The sequence below is a fragment of the Schistocerca cancellata genome, chromosome 1 (assembly GCF_023864275.1).
Source record: "Schistocerca cancellata isolate TAMUIC-IGC-003103 chromosome 1, iqSchCanc2.1, whole genome shotgun sequence".
NCBI lineage: Eukaryota > Metazoa > Arthropoda > Insecta > Orthoptera > Acrididae > Schistocerca > Schistocerca cancellata.
In genome coordinates this window covers 873,646,501-873,671,350 of record NC_064626.1, presented here as the reverse complement: position 1 = coordinate 873,671,350, position 24,850 = coordinate 873,646,501, and the positions used below count along the sequence as shown (strand labels likewise).

At 38.1% G+C, this 24,850-nt stretch overlaps 1 protein-coding gene across 1 annotated transcript in view; it reads left to right on the top strand.

The window, feature by feature from the left end:
* Positions 1-24,850, top strand: part of LOC126110224 (uncharacterized) — a 97,650-nt gene that overhangs the window by 7,411 nt on the left and 65,389 nt on the right. The window contains exon 3 of the mRNA XM_049914997.1: positions 8,642-12,477. Within this exon, the coding sequence (XP_049770954.1) occupies positions 8,642-12,477 (3,836 nt within the window). The remainder of the gene's footprint in view (positions 1-8,641; positions 12,478-24,850) is intronic.

The window sequence follows — 24,850 nt, the reverse complement described above, 5'->3', positions numbered from 1 at the left end:
CAATATGCTCACTGTAAGTAAAGACACCATGTGTGACTGACCTTCGTAAAAGTCCTTACCAACAAAGGGGAAAAAATAATTTTTGACGTCTTGCCTGTTGGCTTCTGTTGCAGGATCCATGGACAACATTTGTTTAACTGTTGTCCTGACATTTCACTAACGTCAGTGGTTGGCACTGTCAAAGATTCAACCTCTGTTGTTAGTAGCGGACTGGAGTTGAGCCCTCAGTTTGAGATTATGTGAATCAGGACCCTGGTTTCTGGTAATGACTAGGCGAAAGCCTACAGATGTTGGCACGACAGATGTATATATAATCTCCAGCTGTGGGCTCAGCTCCAATCCACCAGCAGCAATTGAAAGTGAACCTTTGGCAATGTCAGTCACTTGTACCAGTCACTCATACTGGTGAAATATTAGAAAAATCACTAAACAAATGTCGGACAAAGATGCCAATACAAAAGCTAACCGGAGATACATCAACAAGTGGCCATGAAAACATCAAAAATTCTGTAAAATAAGTTACGTTTAACACTTCTGAACACCATTAGAAAGGTTCCTAGTCATTTTTTAGATCGGGAAACTGGAAAATTGCGGTTATGTCTGGAAAATGGTAGTTGTGCAGCAGCTTCAGACCAGTTACTGATGTGCTAGCAGAACTATTGAGGCAATGAAAGTAACTTTTTTTGTCCTCTGATCTTAGATCTTCTGCTTCAGTTCACTGTACAGCCTAAGAATGGTGCACATTGGGAGCCATTGATTGTTTTGCTCTTCTCCAAGCATTTATGTAATACAGCTAATGTTGTTTTCAGACTATGATTAATGATAGCTCTCTGTTGTACAAGTGCAGTTTATATTAGCTGCTTGTGTCTGGTGATGAATGTTTACACTTCATAATTGAATGTGTGATTCACAGAACATGATCCGTGAGGGAACAGATTAAAATTTCTTTTACTGTTCTTCTATGCTTGAATGTTTTATCGATAAATCACTTCCCTCTATTGTCTTCATAGTTATCTCTCAATTGTTTTGCTTTGCTTCATTCAGCTTTTTAAAGTAACTTTGAAGATAAATATTCTATACTCTATGGGCTATTCATGTGACAAAGCACTCATTTATTGTAATGCCACTATATAAAGGAGAAAGTGAAGACTTGAGTACTAGTTTTATAGAGTGGAACCTCACATAGAAAGCATAATTCATACCAGAATCTTAGTGCAAAACACTTGTTAAGCAAAACAACCTGTCCAATATGTAAAATACGATAATGCGTTACATGCAGAAAAAATAATAAAATTTTTATCTCACTCATACCATTAGTTCAAAGAAAATTTATGCCATACAGTATTAAGTATTTTATTATTCATGATACACAACTAATTCTTTTTTTACTAGGAAGCTACCTATAGTCACTTGTTTCTGCTGACGCTTCAACACTTTGGAAAAATCTGACACAGCATTATCACCAAATAAATTTATAGCACGTATAGCCACTCCTTTATTGGGGTGATGATTTTCAAAGTTTGATGCAGCTGATCCCACGCTTTCAGCATTTCTCTTGTTGTGCCAGAAGATTGCTGCTTTGCTGTTACTGCCTCCTCCTCCTCTTGACTCCTCTCCAGAATTGCTTGCTGTGAAATACACTGCAACTTTGTAAGCTCTTTGGTAGTTGTTTCATGGCTATGATCTTCCACAAGCTCATTGAAGTCATTGTCATCCACTTCTAGCCACATGCTATTGGCCAAAGACACAATCTCGTTGACTACAATCTCCACAGGTACTGAGTCAAATGCCTCAGAGTCACATTCGACAACACACACTGGCCAAAACTTCTTCCCAGCAGAATTGAGAGCTCTCTTGGTAACCCCTTCCCACACCTTTTTGATCAACTTGATGCAGGCAGTGATGTTGAAGTGATACTTGCAAAACTCTATGAGAGTGAGATTGGTAGCTTCAGTCAACTCAAAGCAATGCTTAAAGAGTGTTTTAGTGTCTGCTGGTCCATAAATCCAGTCACAAAAAAGAACAAGTCACCCAAGCCTTGTTGTTGGATCTCCAGATCACGTTTAACCTGCCCTTCTGGACTTTGCATTTCTTGAAGGCTCTTGGGGTTTCTGACTGGTAGGCAAGCAGCAGTTTAATTTTCAAATTGCTACTTGCATTGGTTGGCACAGAACATCAGTGAGATGGTCATTGGCTTGTGACCAGGCAATGCATTCCCCACTGCTGTTTCTTTTTCCAGAATAGACCTGTCTCATCACAATTAAAAACCTGTAGTAGCTGATAACCCTAAGGATTTGCGAGCATCTTGAAGCTGCTGATGAAGTTCTCTGCTCCCTTTTGTGTCAGAGCCGGCTGCTTAGCTGTACCTGACGGCACTGTAGATGCCTGTTCTTCCATTAAGCTTCTTGAACCACCCATGGCTTCCCTTAAATACTTCTTCTGCTGCTGATGATCGTGGTGTCTTCATAATGAGTTCAGCTAAAATCATTCTCTCCTTCTCACAAATGATGATCTTGTTAATAGTGTCGCCCTGCAATTGATTTTGATTTATCCATATAAAGAGCAACCTTTCGACATTGTCCAGAATATGAAACTGTTGTTTACATACTCACTCCCTTTGAAGCATCTATCTCCTTTATCTTGTTCATGTTCTTGAGGATAGTGCAAACAGTTGATGTAGACCGATCGTATGTGCATGGTGAGCGATGCTCGCATCATGTTTGTGTTCCTCAGTGATTTTACATTTCATTTCTAAGGTAGTTTTCTTTGTCTTGTGGCCGTCTTCTTGCAGCCTTATCTTCGGGGACATTTCTATGAAGGTTTTTAAAATTTGCACACACACAAAATAATAATTAAAAAAAACACTGTACGAACATGAGTTTAGAAAAATGTGTGATCACTAGCTGTACTAAGATGGTAGCAGAAAGAACGCTAAACCTAGACTGTAGTACGTTCATATGCTGCTGCCTGTGGCTAGCATTGCTGCCTCTCGATCACGGGGTCCTGAGTTTGATTCCCAGCTGGGTTGGGGATTTTTTCTACCCGCAGACTGGGTGTTTGTGTTGTCCTCATCATTTCATCATTCACAACAGTGGCTAGATTGGAATATGTAAAAAATTGGACTGTGGAAAAATAGGGACTTTGTACGGGTACTGATGACCGTGCAGTTGAGCTCTGCACAAACCAAACATCATCTTTATGGCACTGCTGACAGGTAAAAGGTGTTCATATTGTTGAACATTTCCCTCGTCAACCGTGAACTGCTGGTGATGTCACACTAAATAGTCATCACTAATTACGTGAAACAACACTCGTCATTTTTTTACAATTTGTTTTGCTCGTTATGCGAATTGCACGTTATGGGAAGTGCTTATTAAGTGAGGTTCCACTGTATTTCATTTCTGGAGTGGCACGAATGTGGGCTTCCATGGAACTAGTTTTTATGTCAGTTATTACAAAGTTCCATACTAAAAAAGAAGTAAGAGTATCTTACACATTGAGTGTCCGTAAAATATGCTGGTGTGCAAAACTTAAGGATGAAAGTAACTTTCACATCATGTTTTCTTTCCCAGTAATCTAGTTCACTGAAACCTGAACCACATAGAAAGAACTGTAACATAATTTGCTGAAAATTGAACCATGCATAGAAAGAACCACAAGAGTACGGTACAGACATTAACAGAAAGATTGGATATCTTACGTATTCTGACATGGTGAGAGGTGGGAATGTGTAATGCACCCAGGAACATTGTCAGATGTGATCATTTTGATGGTCCAGGTGTTATGGTGGGGAGAGGCATAATCTTGCATGGGTGTACTGACCTCCAAATCTTTGAACATGGTACACTCACCAGTCAACATTATTGTGACATGGTACTGCTTCCCCATGTGCATCATTTCAGTTGTGCATTTGGTCCTGACTTCATTTTTATGGATGACAGTGGTGCTGCATTCAACTGCGCAGGGAGCGGCTCTAAGAACGAAAGGATTTCTGTGAAGGGATAGGTCTGCCAGAATTTGTGGCTCAGTTTATCTGATTTTTCCTTGCAGCCCAAAAAAGCGCTGCTCATATTTGCCACTTCATCAGTAGAGAAAAACGAGAGAGAACATCCATTAAAGTCATCAAGAGTACTGAATTGAAAGTCACTGCTGCTGACACATCCATCGTAAACATATCAAAACTTGCTTGTGTTGGTGTACATCACTAGTTTCATTGAAAATTGTTGGATACTATTCAGAATATTTTACAGTTTTTCAAATTGTGTTAGAGTTTGTTAGCCATAATGGAACCTACTTAACTGTTTTGTCGTGCAAAAGCCATCTATAGTTTGAACGCCAATGCCTGGGAGACAGATCTGGGTTACTTACAGGGACTATCTCTACCAATAAATTATAGTTAGAATTTTCATCTGTGTGACCGCAGATCACTAACACCTGCACCACGAGGTAACGCAGTGAAGATTAACATTCTCAACAGTGTTACCCTTGCAGACGTGTTTTCTCACACTTTAACATAAAATTAGACATAGAACACTGCATGTGTACACCTTTATCAATTCCACATTTGCCAAGACAGCAAGATGTATGATTATTTGACGTTTAATGACAAACAATGCTTTCTGACACTTTATTCCAAGAAGAAAGCCTCACTTCAGTGAATGCTTTAATCACATTTTCATCTTGTTTAGTTTTATTTGCGAAAGAGTCATTGGAGGAACTCTTTTCCTTACACAAAGAACAAAACACTTTACCACACTTATTATTGTATAACATCCATTTATATTTGTCTTTCCACTGTTTTTGAAAAGCATGACCACCAGCAACATGACCAGTGTTCTTTGTTGCATACAATACACCCACTGCATATCTCATAGCCAAATCACTTTTCTTCACTGATGAGTGAACAGTGAATTTATCTACTACCAAAACCAACAAAAACAAAGGAAAAAACAAAATAAATTGTAATTGTATATGATACTGTGGTATGCAGTAAAAAAATGTGATCTAAAATCTGCACCACAAAGAACGGTACTGATTGAGCGAATATCTGTTTACACGAAGCAGGCAGTTTAAACCTCAGCTGGCCATTGCCCATTGGGCAAAATGTTCAAAAACTTTTGTGATGTTCCCATGAGAGAGTAGCGCTGAGCACTGGTCAAATCATTTCTGGAGGATCGAGAAGTGGTGGGCTGTGCTTTCATTGGCCAACATGAGATCATGATATCAAAATAGGCATAATTGACAACTGTGAATTTTTTCTTCCTTCCTCTTTTTTTTTTATATATTCCACATTTTGTGCAGTTGCTAAGCATCGTAAAAAGATTTGGTGCCATGTGTGAGCACCCCTGTTCATCCTGAAATTTTGTACACCAGTGCACTAATGCAGATTAGGTATGAGGAAATTAAAAGAAATAGAGAGTAGGATCTATACTCTGGTCAAAAACATACAGTTCGAATTTTGTGCTTGGTAGTGATCACTCTAAATGTAGTGTATAGGAAAAGTGCATCGTACCAGTACTGTTTGTCTGCAGTCCTGTAAGGAGCAGTCAGGTGAAAATGAGATAGATGGAAAAAAGTAAGTTAACTGTTTATTATTTCAAAGGTAATCACCATATCTTGTAATACACTTCTCCCACTGTGAGATAAGATGGTCAGTGCCTTCATGGAAAAATGTTTGTGGTTACCAGTACAACCATGATTGTACCCAGGCATGCACCTTTTTGTCCGAAGCGAATCCATGACCACGAATATCTCTTTAGGACTCCAAAAATATGAAAATCGCAGGGAGAGAGATCAGGACGGTATGGAGGATGTGTAATGGCTTCCCAGTGTCGTTGAAATGACCTTGACAACATGTGGGTGGATCCATATAGATTTCTTACAAACTTTTAAGTAATCTGCACACCTCACTGATATCAGTTAACCATTTGTATTCTCAAGTTTCAGTGATTTGATAACTGAAAATTTGTTTCTTTTCGAACACTCATTACTGTGTCTTATTTTGTTTTGAAGTTATTCTGAGATCACGTACAGTATGTGGAAAGTTTATTCTATTAGCTCGTGTCATCACATTCATTAGACCTTACAGTATTGTGCAGTGAGTTAATTCTGGTAGCTCTTGATTATGCTGTAAGCTATATACATTCCCTGTATCTCTTATTTGGGATTTCTGTGAGCTCTTTCAGTTAAATTATTTATTTTCTGTCTTCCCTTTTTTTTGGTAAAATTATAGTAAAGTATTTGTGTTTTGTTGCTATAGACATAAATGTGCTGATGAAGCTGCTTTCTGTTCCTGTTCCTGTTAATGCTTGTCTACCCAAATTTTCTTTGCCAGTTTTCTTCATAGAAAATAGAGAAAAACTGACCATTAGCTACCAAGAATGCTTGCAATTGTAGCATTACAGGAATTATCAGTGTACAAGTAATGGAATGTTATTTACTTTCTGAAGTCACTGGCAATTCCTTCATTCATTATAGTTTCAGATGTTTTACTGATTTGTTTTTTTTTTCCTGAAGATTGTGTGCTTGTTGCACTGAGCAGTAATATATGTCACTTCCTGGCAGATTAAAACTGTGTGCTGGACCGAGACTCGAACTCGGGACCTTTGCCTTTCGCGGGCAAGTGCTCTACCAACTGAGCTACCCAAGCATGACTCACGCCCCGTCCTCACAGCTTTACTTCTGCCAGTACCTCGTCTCCTACCTTCCAAACTTTACAGAAGCTCTCCTGCGACCTTGCTGAACTAGCACTCCTGAAAGAAAGGATATTGCAGAGACATGGCTTAGCCACAGCCTGGGGGATGTTTCAAGAATGAGATTTTCACTCTGCAGCGGAGTGTGTGCTGATATGAAACTTCCTGGCAGATTAAAACTGTGTGCCGGACCGAGACTAGAACTTGGGACCTTTGCCTTTCGCGGGCAAGTGCTCTACCAACTGAGCTACCCAAGCACGACTCACGCCCCGTCCTCACAGCTTTACTTCTGCCAGAACCTCGTCTCCTACCTTCCAAACTGTACAGAAGCTCTCCTGTAAAGTTTGGAAGGTAGGAGACGAGGTACTGGCAGAAGTAAAGCTGTGAGTACGGGGCGTGAGTCGTGCTTGGGGTAGCTCAGTTGGTAAAGCACTTGCCCGCGAAAGGCAAAGGTCCCGAGTTCGAGTCTCGGTCCGGCACACAGTTTTAATCTGCCAGGAAGTTTCATATCAGTGCACACTCTGCTGCAGAGTGAAAATCTCATTCTGGAGTAATATATGTAATTTGTGATTGCCTGAACTTAACGTTTACCCCGTTTTAACTTGCACCTCATTGTTACCTGACACTGTAAAGGAATGTTCCAGAGATCTGTGGTATTGACTCTCACCAGCTGTTGTCTTGTGTCCATCAGCTCCTGGTATCAGCCACTAATACCCAGTGGTACGTTAATTTTGAAGATCTTTTGCACACATATTTACTTTCTTACTTCTAACTGTGGGTATTCCTGATAGGATCTGGTCTGCAAATAAATCTTCCTCATATGCGGACACAATTAAACGGAATTAAGATTATTAAAACCGAGTACAATGCATAAGAAACAACAGATTAGACTCTTTTACTTCTTTTAAGTTCTCCAGGGTGGCTGTGATGACATCTGGCATATTTTCAGCAAACCAACAAAAATGTAGTATGAAGTTTTCAAATTATATTTGAAGCTGGTAAGTCATTATAGAAGATAAAATGAAGGAATGCAAAGTTCTCAGCCAAATCGATTTATAGAAATAACATGAGGTATTAATGAGTCATGTAAACCACCTCAGCTGTATTATTATTCATTTACTTTGTTACGACCAGTTTCATTTCTTTGACCTCTTCAGGTTGCTGATTAGCACTGAATTTAAGATGTAAGGTCTGGTGGTGGTATGTAATGTTAAAGACCAAACACAAGAATACTGGTTGTAAACACTCTGTCAACCGCCTGGCTGAAGTATGGCAAGCAGGCGCAGCACACTGCATACAGGAAACACAACATGATGTGTAGTTGTAAAAGTTATAATAGCATGAAGACTCCATCAGATTGGTTGACAATCAGTTCATCACATTCCCATATAACAGCCCTGCAATTTGCTGACAAGTTCAGCTTTTATTAAAAGTTGTGGTGGCATCTCAAAATACAGTTTTCGTGGCAGTAATGAGACTGATTTAAAACTTTACTCATTTATTTATGTAACTGTTAGCATGTCACATAAATATGGTTTTGTTTACTCTGTTTTATTTACTTTGATTTCATCTCTTACCTGTGATTACAGTTATATTAAATAACACTGTTGACATGTTGTTTCTTCTAAATAATTTGCTGTGTCTTATGTCTCTCATGATCCAAAGTTTGATGCAATTTTTTTTTCTTTGATAACATTTGTGCCTTCCCTTTTTGTTGTTCTGTCTTCATCTTAAATTTCAGCGAAGGAATGGAAAAGTAAAAATTGAGAGAATACTTTTTTTTTTTTTAAATTTGCGTCTGTCGGCTTCACTGCAGAAGTACCAATTTTCATTAAATGATTGGTGTTACACATTATTTACTTCTTTTAGTTTGGTATTTGCTACTGTTTTATATATGAAACAATTCCTATATTCAAGGTACAGAGATGACTTTTTTTGTTTTTTCATAGGGATACACTTCATAATAATGAGAAACAAAATGCAGAGGAAATTTGTAAACAAAAGAATGTCCATCGGTGTGCTGTTCATCCACAATATGAAGATGTCAGTGATGAAGAGGGAGAGTTGCAGATCTGTGAAGAGGAAGGAGATGAGGAAGAGGAGACACAAGACAACAATTCAGAAGAAAATGTTGTTAGAGTGCACACTGTGCTCTCACGTGAGGACATTTGTGAAGAAAAACAGACGACTTCATTACATCTTTCTGAGTCTGATAAACTAATCAAAGGACAAGATACTGAAGGCAGTAATTTAACTTTACATCAGAAAGATGCTGATCTTGAACCACCTCAGTACAGCTGTGGAAATCAAGCAGTACTGCTAGAATGTCAAACTGTATCATCAGTACCTGAAGAGCATGAAGTACATAGTAATAAAAAATTGTCTACAGTTGCCAGAGATGAATTGCAAGTGATAATACAGAAGGAATCACTGTCACCACTAAAAAAACTGCCAGGAATTAAGCAACCATGCAGTCCACTGCAACAAGCTGAGAAAAACTACAGTAGTAATGATCTCTCATCTGAGACTTCAAGGCCCATTCTTCCTGATGTGAAAGCAAGGGAAACCATGGAGCTAGGATATTGTGGTTCATTAGATGCACCAGATTCTCTTCAAAATGAAAAGAGCATTCTTGATTTTGATGAGAGTCCCAGTAAATTGACACCTGAGGGAAAAATAGGTGCTGAAGATACATCAACACCATTTAGGAAAGTCGCACGAAAAACTATTAATGAAAAGGATGTCCATGGAAGAAACAGTGAGGAGCAAGAGGTCAGAGAGAGTCGTAATTCTGTGTCTATGAATAAAGTTCTTATATACAGTTCTTCAAAGAGTTCCAACAGAAGAATTTCATCAAAAGCACGGATGAAATGTGCTGACATAGATTCACTGCCACCAAGCTATCAGATTTTGCGTAGGGATCTGAATGAGGTATTAGAACAAGAAAAACTATGTCAAGCCTCATACTCATTACCAAGAAAAGTGCCAAAGAAAATGTCACTACCAAAGGTAGGAGGATATCGTAGACCTAGAGAGTTCCAGAAGGCTCAGGTGATAAATAATGAAGAGGAAAGTTCATCGAAAAAAATTAGGAGAGAAGAACCTGATAGCCCAAACTCAGAAGTAAGTGTTGAAGATCAAGAAAAATCATCTGTTCAGGAGGCAGCTGAGTATATGGTAGACCAGAATCCACATACTACAAAAAATTTGTGTCAGGAGCATACAGACTTGACAGCCAAGAAACTTATGGATGGGCATCAGCATAATCAACATCAGAAAAAGAAGAAACCAGCCATAGTGCAGCCAGAAGAAATAGAGGTATGCCATGATAAACCTGCTTTGCCAGAAAAGGAATCAACAGTGTCCTCTATGTGTCAGTCAGATTTGATGACAAATAAAAGAAAAAAATGCACGGTTAGACTGAAAAGATGTGACCGTTTCTCATGGATACAATGTGCAAATGAATCTACTGTTGTAGAATCAGAAGACATTGGCACTGAGAAGACCCCTACCTCTGATGAGTGTGGCAAGACAGAGAGTCTACCCGAGAAGAATGTAGCTTCAGAGCACACACCTTCTCAAGAGTTAAATGACCAATGTGATGAATCTTCAGTTGTACCAACATGTAGTAAAATTCAAATGGAGAATAAGACTAGTGTAGCAGAAGAAGAGCTTGAAGCTGTTTACTCTCATGGACATAAATTGGATACAGATGTTTCACATTCTCAGCATAAAAAAATACTATTACAAGCTGAAAATAAAAAGAGAGATGGCAGTAACATCTCTGAAGTAGCAGAACAGTCACAGCAATGTCACTCCAGAAGTCCAGGTGAGGTTGCAGCACTTGAAAATATTGTAAACAGTCCCAACCGGGCTACACATAGCAGTTCTCCAGTTCATCATCAGAGCAGACAGGAAGATTTTACTAAGGAAAATGTGGACAACAGAGAACAAGATCATTCTGTAAACAGTGATGTAGAGACAGAGGGGGAAGAGAATAGTAGGTCGTGTTACAGAATTGCTGAATCACAGTCAGAAGATCGGGAATCGCAGGATGTTGTAGAAAGGAGGGCAGAATCTCCTCATGTTGAGAACATTGTTGACCTGCCACAAGAGGTTGTTGAGGAGTACTTGCAGCAAAATGTGCTACAGGAAAGTGTTGAAGAACTGTTATCACTAGTGACAAAAAGTAACCACTTTAAAAATCTTAGGGGAAGACCATTAAGTGAAACCATTCTGACATTGACACGTGTTTTGAAGGAAATGAAGAACTCAAAAAAGATACAATACCAATCATTGTTAGACAAAATACAAATGGAGCAACATGTAACAGCTTCTGAAGTTCCCAGTGATTCCACAACGGAGCAGTCAGTGCCAGAACAACAAAGCCATGAGTTAAAGACAGAGTTTCAGCAGCATAATCAATCACCAATTAAACAACCTTTATCAGTGACTGATGAAACTAAAGGACAACGAGTTATCCAAAAGCCAGAACAAAAATCGGCTACTGATTTTCAGGATCCAGAAGAAAAACTGCCTGAATCACATCTTTGTGAAGCAGACTCACAGGATATAGTGCTTCACCAGAGAGAGCCTTCTACACATGAAATGGAGGGTTTACATACAGAAAACAAAACGCTGCCATCAGCTCGACATAAAAGACATGAGAGTCAGAAACATGTCTTTGGACCACAACCGCATACTTCTCAGTCACAACAGACAGTGACTAGTAACCAGTCTGTCTCACAGGAATCTCTTTCATGTTCAGAACGAATGAACCAGTATTCAGAACCAACATCTGCAGATGAAGAAGAAACAAGACAACAACAGAAAGCTGATCAGCAATATGCCATACAGCATTCAGTTAAGGAAAGAGAACAGTCACAAGAGAAAGATGTGGAGCCTCATAACCCACAAGCCCAAATGTTAATACAGCAGCAAGTACAAGATCAACATCGACTGATGCTCAATACGATAAAACAACAGAAACACCACTTACACAGCATGCAACAAATTGCACAGCAGAAAGAGGCAAAATGTCACAAGGAAATGCAGCAGTCATCGTTAGAGCAGCCAGTTATACAAACTCACACAGCAGTGCAGCAGTGGCATCATATACAACACACATCACACCATCATCAGACACAGTGTATAGATATGGATAAATTTGTGCCTCAGCAACAGAACGTTTACAGTGGTGCACCACACACAGAGAAGGTAACAAGTATTGTTCAGAACCCTTTGAGGTGTCATCAAACAATGTTGCAACAACAACAACAGCTGCAACAGTTAGCATCGCTGGAACAGCAGCCTATGAGGCAATTAGCTGCAATGCCAAATGCAGTGGAACAGCCACAACAAATTGTTCAGCAGCAGATGGAATGTCAACAGCAGCGAGCAGCACATCATATATCACGATCACACATCACAGGGGAGCATCAGACAGTACCCCAAAATCATCAGCAGACACATCCCTATCATCATCGATTTTATTTCCCACAAATTCAACAGCATTACCAGTTTCCTCATTCCACTGAAGTGCAGATGCGTCCCAATTATCCACATCAGTACCATTCAAGATACAACTCTCCATCAACATGGAGTTCAAATGCACATTTGTTGAGACAAGTTCCATGTGGTCCATTGGATGCGCAACAGTTGCAGCCACAGCAGCAACACTATCCCCATTTTCATCAACAGCAGCAACTTGAGAGGTGGCACTCTTCTAGGAGGCCAGGGACTGATGTAGCAGCAACAGTCCCAGCAGTGATGCCATCTCCTTCAAGTAAGTAGAAACTTTCTATACTGGATATACTGAAAACTGGTTCCCACAATACAACCGGCCTCTACTGGATATCTTCCTAGTCATCTAGCCTCTTATTCGCCCCCTCCCCTATTCATTGTTTCCCTTTACTTCACATTTCTATTTTTCTCCATTACTCCTTTCAGTTATATTTTGCTGCCTCTCATATTTCCTATCTTTTTCTTTGGCTGCATTCAACATTATGTCCTGCTTTCCCTGCTAATGTTTGTCTATGGTTCATGTTTTAAAGTGTTCTTCTGCCATCTCTGTCAGCTGGCAGCTATTGCTCCTTAGGTTTTGTCTGCCGACTGCCTGTTCTGCGCTCATAGGCTGCACAGCGCGCCCAGTTCACACGGTGCTCGGGGACCACAGCACAGCTACGACACCTGAGGATGGGCTTATAACAGTCCAAAACCGGTTGGGTGAAAATAAAGTAATTAATAACTGAAGTGGTATTTTCAACCTCTGCTGTAATTGTGTTCTTTGTTTTTGTCTAACATACGTCTGGCTCTCTCTTCAACCACAAGTCTGAGTAACTTCTCTGCTAAACTTCAAACAGTGGAAGCTCCAGGTAGTAACAACCATGTGGGATGCAAGCAGAAGTCGTGAGGGGATGGGGAAGGGGAAAGGATAGTAGTGTATGGGTGGGGAGAGAGACAAATGCTATGTGATGGAGTTTGCAGAGAGTAGACTGCCAACAAGCAGGTTGTGGGACAGAGAGATAGGGAAAAAAGGAGCAAAAAAGGACAGGAGCCGGGAAAGATGGGCAGATACATTGGCAGAGGGCTGCAATTAAACAGGGTAGGAATTGAGAATGGGGAGGAGATGATAGGACAGAGGAGGTGTAAACCACTGGATGGAGAGTGTGGGGACAGTATGTCACCTTAGGTTGAGGCCATGATAATTATGGGAGTGAAGAATGTGTTATAATGATAACTCCCATCTGCACAGTTCAGAAAAGCTGGTGATGTAGTAAAGGATGTAGATGGCTCAGGTATGAAGCTGCCATTGAAATCAAGTGTGTTATACTCAGATGCAAGTTGTGCCACAGGATGGTCTACTTTGTTTTTGGCCACAGTTTGGTGGTGGTCATTCATCCTGGTGGACAGTTGATTGGTAGTCATAACAATTGCAGCAGAGCTGGTAAATGAAATGGCTGCTTTCACAGGTGGCCTGGCCCCTGATGAGGCTGGATAAACTTGTGACAGGACGGGAATAGGAAGTGATGGGTGGGCGAATTGGGCAGGTTTTGCACCTAGGTCTTCCACAGGGATATGATCCTTGTGACAAGGGGTTGGGGTTGGGATTGGGAGTGGCATAAGGATGGACTAGGCTGTCATGGAGGTTGGGTGGGCAATGGAACACCATTTAAGGAGGGTAGGAAACAGAACAGAGGTGTATGTTCCATCACCCACCCAACCTCCATAACATCCTTACCCACCCCTACGCCAATCCCAATCCCAGCTCCTTGCCACAAGGAACATACCCCTGTGAAAGACCCAGGTGCAAAACCTGCCCAATCCACCCACCCAACACTAGCTATTCCACTCCTGTCACAGGTTCATCCTATCCCGTCAGGTGCCGGATCTCTGAAAGTGGCCATGTCACCAACTCTGCTGCAATCATTGCACAGTTTTTTATATTGGTATGACTACCAACCAGCTGTCCACCAGGATAAACAACAACTGCCAAACTGGGGCCAAGAGCCCAGTAGACTACCCTGTGGCACAACATGCAGGTGAACATAACACACTTGATGTGCTGCTTCACTACCTGAGGTTTCTGGATCCTTCCCTCCACCACCAGCATTTCTAAACTGTGCCGATAGAAGTTATCTTTACAACACATTCTCCACTCCCATAACTATCCCGGCCTCAGCCTATGGTAACATACTGTCCCCACACTCTCCACCCAACAGTTTCCACCCCTCTGTCCTGTTATCTCCTCTCCATTCTCATCTCCCACCCAGTTTATCTGCAGCCCTCTGCCAATGCATCTGCCCATCTTTCTCCACTCCTGTCCTTTTTTTCCCCACCTCCCTGCCCCACAACCTCCTGATGCCGTGCCTGTTGTCAGTCTAGTCCCTGCACACTCCACCAGACACTGTTTGTCTCTCTCTCCACCTGTACACTACTATCCCCACCCCTGCCCCCTTCAGACTGCTGCTTGCATCCAACACGATAGCTGCATTCTAGTGTGAGATCTGCAGTTGGTGGTCTTGTGTGTGTGAGGTGTGCTTGCTTGCGTGTGAATGGGGCGCATGTCTCTTTTACTGATGAAGGCTGTGCCCAAAAGCTTTATGTAAGTGTCTTTTAATTGTGTCTTTCTGCAGCTTGACATATCTTTTTTATGGTAGGAAGCAATCTGCCTTTTCCTACATTTTGGTTTTACTACTAAACTTGTAGTGGATACGTTCTCTCCAATTCTCTCCTCCCTTTTGCAAGGCGAAGGAATTTCTTGTTCTAAACACTAAAATCTGTTTTTAGCTAGTGTTCATCTGCACATCTTCTGACTCACAAAGAGAAGGCTCTTTCAGGTGCCATAATTCGATGTAGTCACTTTGTCATTTGTACTTTACTACAGTTTAATTACAATGAATATTTTAAGAGATTGATTGTCGATCTGTCGTCACTAAAAGAAGTGGATACTTCCTTGATATGCTTTTTTGGCATTTGTTAGTTTCTCACATTTCACTGTTAGCATTTTTATTAGAGTATAGAAAATACATCCAATTGTTGGTGAAAATTCAAGCAGCTGTCTTTAATCTTTCGACAGTAGTAGATTTCCTTGGTTATCTTATAAAGTATACCATTGATGTTTATCATGTCTACTGTATGATTCATTTGGAAGCTGTAAGTTTTCTATATTAGCACAGGATCATATAAACGCTGTGTTTTCTTACACTTTACCTTAGCAGAACCAGTCAACATTTGTACATGTTTTAGCAAATAAGACACTTATCATCCTATGTGTGCGAAAAACCCAGACAGTTCTTGAGAAAAGGTAACCAATGTAAGGCAAAGAGTGTGTTCATACTTTTTAAACCAACCATCATTGCTTAGATTCTTTCTAATTGCCACTTGAAATTTGGAACCTCTCTCTAAATGTTTATTTTGAAAAGTCTGGGATGGAGTAACAAAAATGTTATGAAAAGAATTGATTGCTACTCACCACATAAATGAGGTGTTGAGTTGCAGACAAGCACAATGAAAAGACTGCTAAACTAAATGTTTTTGCTTTCAGCTAAAATGCCTTCTTTGGAAATAGAAAACGCACACACACACATTACAACTCACACACATACCCACTTCCTCTGTCTGCTGCGGCCCCACTAATGTCCATTTTGGTTGACATGATCAACAGTGGCTAAACTTCTGATCTGAACGATTTTCTTGAGATAATCTATGTTGTACTTGCAAGTTTTGTTAATGCAGTTGTGTTGAAATGTATGATGACAACAGGTTGTTTGCAAAGTTAAGTCAGTGTCCATTAGTTTCAAGTAAATTCAGTGTGCCACAACTGCTACTTTTTATACCAATAAGTCTAGAATGGGTACTTCTCCGTTATTCTACATCATCAAGATATTTCAAATTTTGGTATTGTAATTGCTGACATGTTGCAGAAACAGAAATGAAGTCGCAGTTGTGTGTGAGCATATGGTGACGTTTTGTCAGCATATTTCTAAGAACAAGAAAGGTAAAATATATAGAATTGATGCTTTTTTCGTCAATATTCCCAATGTAAGGCTAAAAGTTTGCGTGTCATTATCAATCAAAGATGCCGTAGTGGAAACATTGAATAGGAGATTGCTCCTGAAATGTCGCATTTGCTCTGTGGAATCAGCATTAGTGGTCTGATGTTCCTGTATTTTAGCAGCACTTCACAAGTGCAGTATAAACTTTTATCACAGCCAGGACAATTAATTTTTTATACCCCACTGTTGGCTAGTTATTGGGTCTTATATTTGTCAATCGGGCAGGCACATAACAAGTAGGCAAGGTAAACATGAACACAGCTGAAAGTTGCAGTATTATGAGCCCATGTATTCTGAGCATGCACTAAGTGAGAACCACAGTTACCAGCCACAATCCAGTGCCCTCCATTTGGCAAACAAAGACCGAAAACTTCTAAAAGTTTGCAGAAAACTTGATTTGTGTTAAATATTCAAACACAGTTCAGTACTTCCCCTCTCCTAACTCAAGCCTCACTGTCTGTTCCATTTTATTCCTCAACTTTTCCTGTATTTATTAATTAATTTATTGTGATTGTCTATGTGCTCCACATATTTTGCTGTTTGATTCTATATACATCTCCCTCAAAGCAAAAGAAATGTTTTGTATGCTTAATATATAATTTAGTTTATGTATTTATTGTTCCAGTTGCCTTTTCTACCCATCACTCTGTTTCTGCATCATCTTAAATATGCAATATCTCTTACAACTATTTTTCAGTACTCATTTATTGGATTAATTTTATTTTATTGTTATTCTTAATTTAATTTACATTGTTATATGAGGGGAACCCAAACATAACTGGAATTTTTGTTATTTTACATTTCTATTAAACTCTACTTTCACAGAACTTTAGTCCCCTTCAAAGCAGTGACCCTGTGCATTAATGCACTTGTCCCAACACTTTGGTCACTGCTGAAAACTATTCTGGAACTCCTGATGCAGGATACCGCTCAGAGCTGTCAGTGTGTTTTCTTTAATGTCATCCATATCACTGAATCGCTTTTCTTTCAGAGTGTGCTTCATCCGTGGAAACAAAGAAAAGTCAGGCAGAGCCAGATCAAGTGAGAAGGATGGATGAGACATAAGCAAAATGTTGTTTTTTTTCCTCGAACCGTCAGAGCTGTGTGGGACGAAGCTTTGTAACGGTGGAGCAACCAGTTCCCATTTCTCCACGCTTCTGGTCATTTGTGTCACACACTCTTGTGTAATCTTTGTAACACAAACAGATAAAAATGTTGATTCATTGTTTGTCCTGGAGGAATAAACTCTTTGTAGCTGATGCCATTGACATCGAAAAAACAAATCAGTTTTTTTTTCCCCCACATTGGAATGCACTTGACCTGCTTTCTTGGTTTCTAGTAACATTTCAGTATTCCACTGGCTCAACGTTGCTTTGACTTTGGATCATACCCATAGCACCAACTGTCATTCCCATTCAAAGTTCTTTTAAGAAAATATGATATTGTTCTGCATGTCACTCTACAAGTCGCGGCAAGCATTGACGGGGTTTTCTCTTTGATCATCTATGAGCTAACAAGGAACAAATTTTGCAGACACCCATCTCATGTGCAAATCATTGGTTAAAATTTCATGACAGTTTCATTTCCTCAGAAATTTGGTTAATGGCCCTTCGACGATTTTCATCAGTTGCACATTTGATTGTGGCAATGTTTTCATCATTGAGTGTTGCCAGATTTGAAATGAGAAAACCACACGTAGACATGTGATTTCCTGAAGTATCATAATTAAAGGCTTGCCAAAGCACTGCTTTAATCTCAACTCCACCCTAAAATAAAACAAAATTTCACACAAACTCTTTTCTCTTTCTTATCAGCCGTGTCATTAATCACCAAACGGTTGAAATAGGAATGCAAACAACAGAGCACCACAAACCAAGCAGTTAACTCTGACTGATGACAGCTTACTGAGTAATGTGGGAGACCACAAACTAAAACCACATAGTGGCTCAACATCTAACTACTAAAAGTGCATGCACAACAGCTCGGTGCCAGTTAGTTTTGGGTGTCACCTTATATAGGCTATTAGGCTGTTGTGCTGTATGTACATCTTCTCTTCCATTGAGTGTAATTATTACACCCATAGTTTTTCTATTTTTTCTGCTTTGTTGCCTTTATATTTATTTACAGGTAACTTTTAACATTTTATTTTACCATTATCCTATCAAAGATTACTCTGCATTTGGATCTGTTGCAATGTTGTTCACTGGTATTGTACAGTATTTGACAATAATAGTCATTTAAATTCTGATGATGGCTTTGTAAGCCAAGAACTGGTTACTGTAATAAATGAATACTATTAGAATAGTCACAGTTTTGTGCTTCTTATCTTTAAATATGAAGTTTTTCACCTAGAAGTGGCAGAAGAATCAGTCAGCATTAACTTTCTGATGTTTTTTCTGTATTTTAATGGCACATTGCAAGCAAACATACTGATTTTCCCTAGCTGAGCCCTATTGTTCCTGATATATAATGTTCACTTTAAATTGTTTGATTTCACATCAATACACAAGAAAGAAAAAAATTCTTTTGTTAGCTGCTGAAGTTAGTTTTTGGTCAGTAATTATATTTTTCAGAATAAAAACAAAAATATATATCACCAATAAAAATAACATTATATGTACCAGTAGCTCAATGTATTGTTCAAAGATTTGAAATCTACTCTGTCAACATTGCTCCATGAAAATTCCTAGGATTTGTTTCTAGTTGCGCCAGAGTGAATAAATTACTTTGGGAAATTTCCTGTATGTTGATATGTTCTCTTCGATGCCCTTGTAACAGGCATTGTGCTTTAACTACTGAGAATGACGATGCTGTATCATGGAACATTGATACTTCAAAATGGAATGGGAGATAAAGTGTTATCTGTAAATGTTATCACATTTTTAGATATCTTATACCAATGATAACTTGTGGGATCTGGAGTTTTAGAACAGCATCTGTTTTTCATCACATAAAGTTTGCAGGAGTGAAACAGACATCTATTCTTATTAAAATTGACTTTAGCTTCAGTACCATGATGCCTTTCTTGGCAAAATCGTTGCCTTTTACAGGAAGTGAGTGACTGTTCAATAGTGTAAGATACTTTCCACTTAAGACTGAGTTTAGATTATTATATGTTCTTTTAATTTAATTTTTTTGATTCTCTGTTTTCTCCAGAGGTGTAGTACTGTCACTTTTTTTGTAATTTTGTTATTGATAATGGTAGTAGCTCATTAGGTTAGTGGTAACGTTCTGCTTTGATTTGTAGGCCTTGTTGCCTGCTGTTATTTTCATTTGAAATTGGCACTCGTCTTTTTTTCTGTTTCACCTCTGTTTCGTTTATTTATTTTTTCCTCCTTTACTTGGTGCATGACATCCTCAAGTGTGTAAGCTTGTGTGCAGAGAAAAGTGTGAAGAGGCTAACAAACATTTTTTTCATTACCAAACTAACTTTTTCCAAGAATGTACAAACATAAAATAAATGCATGTTGTGTACAACGAAATGAGGTGTGATAGTGCATTTATGAAGACTCTGGCTTCACATTCAGGAAAATGGAGGCTCATGTCCTGTGTGACAAATTGCAGTATGATTTCTTCATCAAAGCTAGACCAACCACATGTCCTGTCCTCTCATTAAACACAGTCATATGTCTGTATGAATGAATTAAAATTTTAGCATATCCTTGTTTTATGATTTATTTTTGTTTAAGACTGTGTCCAACCTCTAGAATACATGGGGTTATAAGTTCACAATAACATAGTGGGGAGGTATATATTTAACTTGGAACTTGGTTCACTGGAAAGATTGCTCTTTACTCTTCTTGTGGAAAAGTGCTGTTATTCTACTGAAGAATTCATTTAGGACAGTTTCAAAGCTTGATCAAGGATGTTATATATATATTTTTTGTATACTGCAAACTAAGTATGAGTGTAGTTGTTTTTAATTATTCTTTCTTGTTCTTACTTCACACCTATGATACATGTGAGTAAGTTCATTTTCCGCCCCTGCTATAGAACTTAAGATTTTTTAGTAGTGTTTCCCTGCTACTATTTTCTTGGTTTCATTTAACTGGTCATTAATGTCTGTATGAAAAAGTAGTTTTCACACCCAAAAACATCAATCTTTGTATAATTTACATGTAGTGGTGGGGCTATCTAATTTTGTAATTTATAACATTAGAAGCCAAGATCGCTTGATGTGAAATAGTTTATTTGGTGACCTGTTTTGAAAGTAACTTGTTGTCATTTTCAGATTCTCAGATCTGTATTTTACGGCTAGAATAATGTTAAGGTAGTAATGTGTATTATTGAACAACAATTATACACAAGGAACCATGTTATCTGAATAATAAAAGTTACATACCCCCAGGAATATAATTACACATGAGTCTTGTCAACATATGATGAACATGCTCCAATTTCAATAACACAGCTCCATACTCATTCATCAAATTTATAAAAGTTGCTGTATAAAATATCCATAGCACCACTATGTTACTTTTATTATTCAGATAATGTGGTTCCTTGTGTATAAAAGTTGTACAATAATGCAGAATAAATTATCAACTTTGTTTTATCATTGCTCATGATCTAAAAGACATGTCATGCTGAATCTTGGTGATTCTGTTCAACTTTTTGGGTACAGTACCTTAGTTTCAGAACTAAAGTTCAGATTAAGGTAAGTTCACCATAATGTGCTATCAAAGTGTCGTGTCATAAAACATTTTGTCTATACTTTATCAGCTTGTATCTACTGAAAGAATAACTTTCTAAAGCTGATTCTTTACTCATTTGGAGCCTGTAAGTATATCAAAAAGCTCCACAATTGGCACCTAGATTACTCAAATAATAACTGAGTTATCTAGGTTCAAAGTCAACTCAAAAATTTAATTAGTCAATTCTGATTCATTTTCAAGAGGTCATATCTCAGAAGGTATCAGTTAAATCGTGTTGTCATTCACACCATTGAAAAGAGCTCACTTTGTTTGATCAGAAGAAGTTGTTTTTATTTTTGAGACCGGCAAGTTTACTGGCAATAATGGAATTCAAATACATGCTTCAACAATTATTCTGAAGCACACAGTTGTGTAGTGAAGAATGTTCAGATTTAGAGTGGTGAGCACCAAACTAGTATAAATTACTCTTGTAGTAACTCATACTTATTTAGTCTGGACTACTTTAGTAAATTACTTCTGTAGTAATATACTCTTTTAGTAAGTAATGGAAAGCTCAATTTCTATTTACTTCTGTAGTTGTAACTAAAGTAGTAATGCCTTTTTACTAATGAAGTAAGCCATTTCTGCACACTGCTAGCACGTGCATTACGTTCCTTCTCGGAAAATATCGATTGTCAGAAGACATTATTGCATAACTGAGGATCAACCTATCTCTATTATGAAAATGCAGAATATATCCACATATATTAATGGTAAATTGTTAAAAGTGAAAAAATTAATTTAAGGAGGTAGATGGCAAAACAAGAGGGGAATTAAAATTAACCCAGTTGCTTTATCACATCACTCTCTCAATGGATTGACCAGATAGTGTTAATAGCTAAATGGGCAATTCAATGATTACAAGTGATGCCAGAAATTGGGTATAAAATCTGCACACACAAAAAAATTACATAAGAAATCTTATCAAAACTACAGTACTTATGTTTTTCTTTTTTTTCAAATTTACACTTATGTGAACTGGCCATACTAAAATCACCATACTAAATATTTAAATACAGTGTATTATTGTACAATATCAAAGCTATACTTTTAATAAAAATTAGGCATCTTCATCATAAGTGATGTCCTTTTTGGGTAAAGAAAGACTACATTTTAAAACACATATCACTTTGTACAAGTCGTGTCTTGCTAAACAAAATAAATCCTCATGGGTGGCAAAAAACTTCACAAGCACTTTCACACTTTTAATTATCTTTAACACAAAGAAGCACTTTCACACTTTTAATTACCTTTAACACAAAGCTGTCCATGCCTTCAAATTGGTCCAAGTGGCAGCTAGTTAGGAAATATACTGCGATCAGTTCCCTTGGATGTAAATACCTTCAACATTTCATGGCCCCATCAGCAACTGTGTAAATATTAATTTTAATTTTAACAATTAACAGCCTCAGTTGCACTGTTTGCCTAGAATTGGATGTGGTTCTCCTCCGCCATAGTACATGAAAAAATTCAGAAAAAATATCCCCCTTTAGTACATTTACTTTTATTTTTAACTTAATTCTAAGAAAAAAAATGTTTAACGCTAATGGCAAATGATAGTCTTACTTCATAAATAAATATACTACATAGTTCTCATAACATTACAATAGCACTAAAATTAACTATAGTACTAAAGGTGCGGACTAGTAAAATTTTAAAATCAGGTGCACATCACATTACTTACTTTAAGTCATAACTGTCTGAAACTGGTTAAACTTGAAAGACTTTTGTTTCTTTCCCATTTGCAAAATAGAAAAAAACTAGCATAGATTTACTATTCATTATGTTCTGAAAAAAGAATAAAGTCACTATCATGTGATTCAATTACTATTCAAACCAAAATTATTGGGATGGATGTTGTACCAAATCATTGCCCCACTTGTCTACTCAACTCTGAACACTACTCTCATTTAACCATAAAATTAAAACATCATAAAAAACAAAAGTTACCAAATGGTTGACCTGTCTGAATATTCACATCACTCTCACACCACAGTTATCAGTTAATCAGCAAAATTACTTTTCTTCGTCCCATTAATACCACTTTAAGCTCATAACTCCTCAGAATACAAATGATGCAGCATTATATTATTTGTACCTGACAAAAACATTGCTCTTTTTGTTAAACTCTCATTCACAGCTGTAGTGTCACGAATTGCACAATGTACACAGTACCCAATGTTGCCTAGTTCACAATTAGATCATCAGTACAGCTACACCACATATCTTTTTATACAGTCATCTTTTTCATTCCTCAATCTTGTCTGTCAGCTCCATTATTTTACTTACCTTTCCTACCTCGTTAACTAGTGGAGTGCATTTCCAAAAAATATCTCTACTGCAGAGATGGGCTCCCTAACCATTAAGACCCTAACATTATTAATTATTTTATTATTGTTTCATTATCTAATAAAGAAACACCTGCTCTGCTTATTCACTGCAGAATTGATTCTACTGGAAAACACTCCACAAAAACAGATCCTTATGCTAAGGCAAACTTAACTCTCATTACTGATCAGACAAAATTATTGCTTAGAAGAACTATCTTTTGCTTGACATTATAGCCTGAAGGGCGATATGCATACAAATTTTGCTTACTCTTTCCACACACGTTACTCCAGGCAACTATGTTTGAAGTTGTAATTTCTTAATGTTAGACAAGACTGTACCATGACACACTTCTGTAGGTAGATAGTTATCTCCACATACTGCTTGCACAGAACTTAAACACTTTTATTATATCACAATTACTATTAAGATCTCATATTTAAGATGGTTTTAACTGCATATTGCCTCTGCTGCTGCACCAGTGATCTGATTACTTTAGATGTTAATTATCCTCCACATATGCTGACATCTTTCATTTTCTGTTTAACTTACCTTTTTGTTTGGCAGAAAATATTTAACTGTGGTACCAATTTGTTTCCTTCCATCCTCCGATAATTCTGTCACTTATAACTAACACAACATAATACACATATGCACACAGATAACACCAGAGAAACCTTTTTGTAAGTATTTTACTGCACAAAAATACATGAAAGTCAAAGATAGAATGTCTCTGATTGACTTACAAACTACAGATAGGATAGGAGAAGAGTTTGACTGCCTCAGGAAACATGAAAATTGAGGCAGGCAGCTGGGATAAGCATTATCGCCACATAATAAATCCAACATAGAATGTTGAACCCCCTACTTGTTATTTGCATAGGAAATTAGTCTCAAATATAACATCAAGCTGAGATTTTGGATCACCAAGAAATTGCACTCCAACAGCTGTTCTGCCAATTCTACAGTTAGTAGTGCCTCTTGTTTGACAATCTTTGATAGCTTACCAGTAGCACCAATAATTTTTATTCCAGAAACTTGCATTACTATACCCTCTGTGTTTTTAATGGATTCAAAATGCTTGTGACATGTCATTCAAATCACTTACACTGTCCAGCAAACACTTACCTTGTACACTTGCTGTTATTACAGGTTGACACACTTCTTTTATGTTTACCATGTGATCTTGTTCATATAACAAATCCTCGTTTATCCTTTCTTTACTTAACATGTTGCCCTCATTATTAGTTATAGATACCCCATTCTCATCACTAGTGGATTCATCATTTCTATCATCTAATGATCTGATGACTTAAAGTGTGAGAGTGGCTCTGGGTTATATCGGCTTATTCACCCAAACCACCTTCTACTTCTTTGTGAGATGACTTACTTGGAATTTGCAGCCACTCTTCTTTACTCAACAGCCAGCTGCTAGAAACCATCTTGACTTCTTCTCCATCTAATAACGCTAGGTACAGGAATTTTTAGACTCTTTCTGCTTACGAAATAAGTAAACATACAAACTTTATTTTTCATCAACTATCGATGTATTTGACCTCCATACACAACAAAAATCTCA